Genomic DNA, 2,920 nt, shown 5'->3' with positions numbered 1-2,920 from the left:
GGTGTGGGGTTGAAATGAGATGATTCATGGTGAATGTCTGGAGTCTTGGAGCTGAGAAACCCCAAACTCTAACCTTTCACACCATTATGAGGGACTGTGCCCATGCCTGGCCTTGGCCCTGAACCTCATCTAGTCACCACAATGACAGCATGTGGACTTTAAGGCAGCAGCTTGGACGGGGAACCTCTGCCGTCCATGGGGACTCCTGAAAGGCTAGATGATGGAATCAAATGTAAATTAGGTCTATTCCTTGATAGTGACCCACTTTACAGAGTAACCCATTTCATAAAGCCAACCTTCTTGAAGTTACAGTGCCATACACATGGTTCTTAAATAAACTTCCTTATAAGATGATGGTGATGATGATGGTGATGATGGTGATGGTGACGATGATGTAGATGACGTAACAAGCAGCCTGCCTCGGTGCCCTAACGATAGCCCTCAATGTTGGGAATGTACAGAGTTGGGGGAGCACATAGGTAAACGGGGCGATTTCGGGTGCGTGAGAAAGGTCCCCACTCACAGTCCGAAATTCCACCTCTAGAATGTACTCATTTGGGTCCGAAGACGAATATCTTCAGAGAAAAACCACGCCTCTTTCATCCAACACCTGGACCGGAGTCAGGTGTCACGAATCTCAGTGAGGCTTCTGGGAACGGACCCATGGAGGCGAGGTGAGGGAGCCCTCGGGAGTGGGGGCCGTGTCACGAATGGGGGAGCTGGACGGGCAGCTGCAAACGAGCTTCGCCTTGTCCACACCCGCGCCGTCAGCTGTCTTAGGTTCCCCAGCTGATTCTGAGAAACCTTTTCTCCCGGGATGTGGCAAAGGGCGGAAAGTTTTCTCGCCACCGAAAGCAAAGATTTAGGAATGAGAGAAAATGCGATGGGTTAAGCATCGGGTCGGATAACACACATAGCCGGATTCAGTTCGTTACGTTTATTAAACATTTCAAAGCCGCATGAGCCATGCAGTAGTTACCAGTGCGTTTTGCTAAATTCAGCCCAGTTCAGGGATTCTAATCCGACTATTAAAATCTCAGTTTCGTTTAGGCGTTAATTATCTCTGGTCACTATTGGCATATGTGCAGTGAACGCCCGCCTGTCTCTCTCCTCCCTTGCCAGTTTATGACGATGCGACAGTCTGACCCTCAGATGGTCCCCATTTTTGTGATCATCTCCCATTTCTATCTGACACGCCCCCCGCCCCCCGCCACACCAGTTCCTGGAAACTCTGCCCAGTGGTTCTTCCTGGGTGTGAGGCATTTGGCTAAAGCAGCAACCATCAGTAATGGCAGGCATGAGGCTGGTCCTCTCCGTGTGCTCCAGCGGCCCCTGAGAACCCCCACGAGGTGGTCTCGGGGGACAGTGAGGGCCTCAGGGTCCAGCTCTAGCCTGTGTCAATGCCGGGGGCCTCTGCTCTAGGCAGAGACGACCCCTCTCTGCACCTTTCGTGCACTGAGGAGTGGCGGTGCTGGGGTGTCTTTGAGCGCTCCGAGATGGTGACCCCCAACCCTGGCACGGGGGCCGGCACTGGCACGTCTTTGAACTCACAGGTCGAAGGACAACACCCTGTGTTCTCAGCCACGATTCAGCTCCGGCTCTTGACGATTGCCACCTTGAACATGTAGCGTATCCTTTAGGTTTTAGGCACAGCTTGGCACAAACGTTGCACAGACAGGTGCGTTTGCTGCCGAGGACTGTACGGCCACAGAAAAACGCATAGAGGATACTTTATTTTTACGCATTAACGAAAGTCTCGGTCACGCGAAGCTGCCACAGTGCGGCCTCTGATATAACGCTGTACTTTTTTCCGTTTTCATTTGAAAACATTAAAACGTAAAACAAAACCCCACACGCAGCACGATTTTATGGCTCCTTTCGACCTTTCACTTCCTGCACCTCGATTTTATTTTTTTCTCCCCGCCCCCCTTTTTTGCACATCTGCTTCCTCTTTAATTTTTCTTTCCCACGTCGTTCCCCGCTCCCGAAGCAACCTATCTGTGGCCCCCAAAGGCATTTCCTGGGCTATTTGGTGGCGCTCAGACTGCAGAGTCTCCGACACCGGTTAATCGATCTATCTCGATTGGAGTATTGCCACTTTCATTCGATTCTATTCCGACTAAAGAAAAACTAAGTTTACTAACGTATGCTAGCAAAGAACATCACTTTAAGTTCAGCGCGTTACGTTTTAAGCTGATCGGAGGTCCAGAGCGCCAGATGTTCTCCGGTGAGGGCTGGCGGAGATGGCGAGTCCTCGAGGTCTCGGTGGGACCGCGCCGCAGCGGGCCCGTCAGCAGGCCGTCTCTGCGGGACTTCTGTCTTGCCTCCCCTTTCCGATTCGGTCCCAGACACCACGGCCAGGCTACTCACGCTGCTGGCATGTCCGCGTCTGTCTAACTGGCCCTCGGTGGCCTTCGGGCCCCTGGGGTGGCCGTGTAGACTCTTGGACCTTAAGAACGGGAATCCCAGGCTTTGGGGTGGCGTCAGCGTCAGTAAAGTCTCCTTTTCGGCTCCGTCAGTGACGGCTAGAGATGAACGAGAGATTCGAGGGGCCGGTTTGGAGACCCCGGGGTCGTCTTCGGCGCCTGGGGTTCGCTGCGGGTCCTCGGCCTGCGCGGCGGCCTCCGACACCAGGCACGGGATGTCGCTGCTGCGGGAGCGCGTGATCCTCTGCACCTGGAACTGCCACTCGGTCGTCGTCCACTGCTCCACTGCGGACGGAAGAGCCGGGTCCACGGCCCGGCTGGGCGACCCGCCGACCAGCCTCCTCCCGTGGGAGCACACGAAGCAGCTGGACTGCACGGTGTGGCAGGTGCCCACGGTGTCCCCGGGGTGAGGGCGTGCCGTCCAGGTCTCCCCCGGGGGCTGGGGACTCGCGCCGGCCGCCCGCGTGCTCTGGGCAGGCCCCGCGTCCGCCTGG

General features: G+C 55.4%; 1 protein-coding gene across 1 annotated transcript in view; it reads right to left on the bottom strand.

Moving 5' to 3' along the window:
- Positions 1-2,181: 2,181 nt before the first annotated feature.
- The window catches only part of TRPM1 (transient receptor potential cation channel subfamily M member 1), a 63,704-nt gene continuing 62,965 nt past the window's right edge, over positions 2,182-2,920 (bottom strand). The window contains exon 29 of the mRNA XM_015585699.1: positions 2,182-2,916. Within this exon, the coding sequence (XP_015441185.1) occupies positions 2,182-2,916 (735 nt within the window). The remainder of the gene's footprint in view (positions 2,917-2,920) is intronic.

Source organism: Pteropus alecto, unplaced genomic scaffold, assembly GCF_000325575.1.
Source record: "Pteropus alecto unplaced genomic scaffold, ASM32557v1 scaffold102, whole genome shotgun sequence".
In the NCBI taxonomy this organism is placed as follows: Eukaryota; Metazoa; Chordata; class Mammalia; order Chiroptera; family Pteropodidae; genus Pteropus; species Pteropus alecto.
This window is presented reverse-complemented; position numbering and strand designations above follow the sequence as displayed.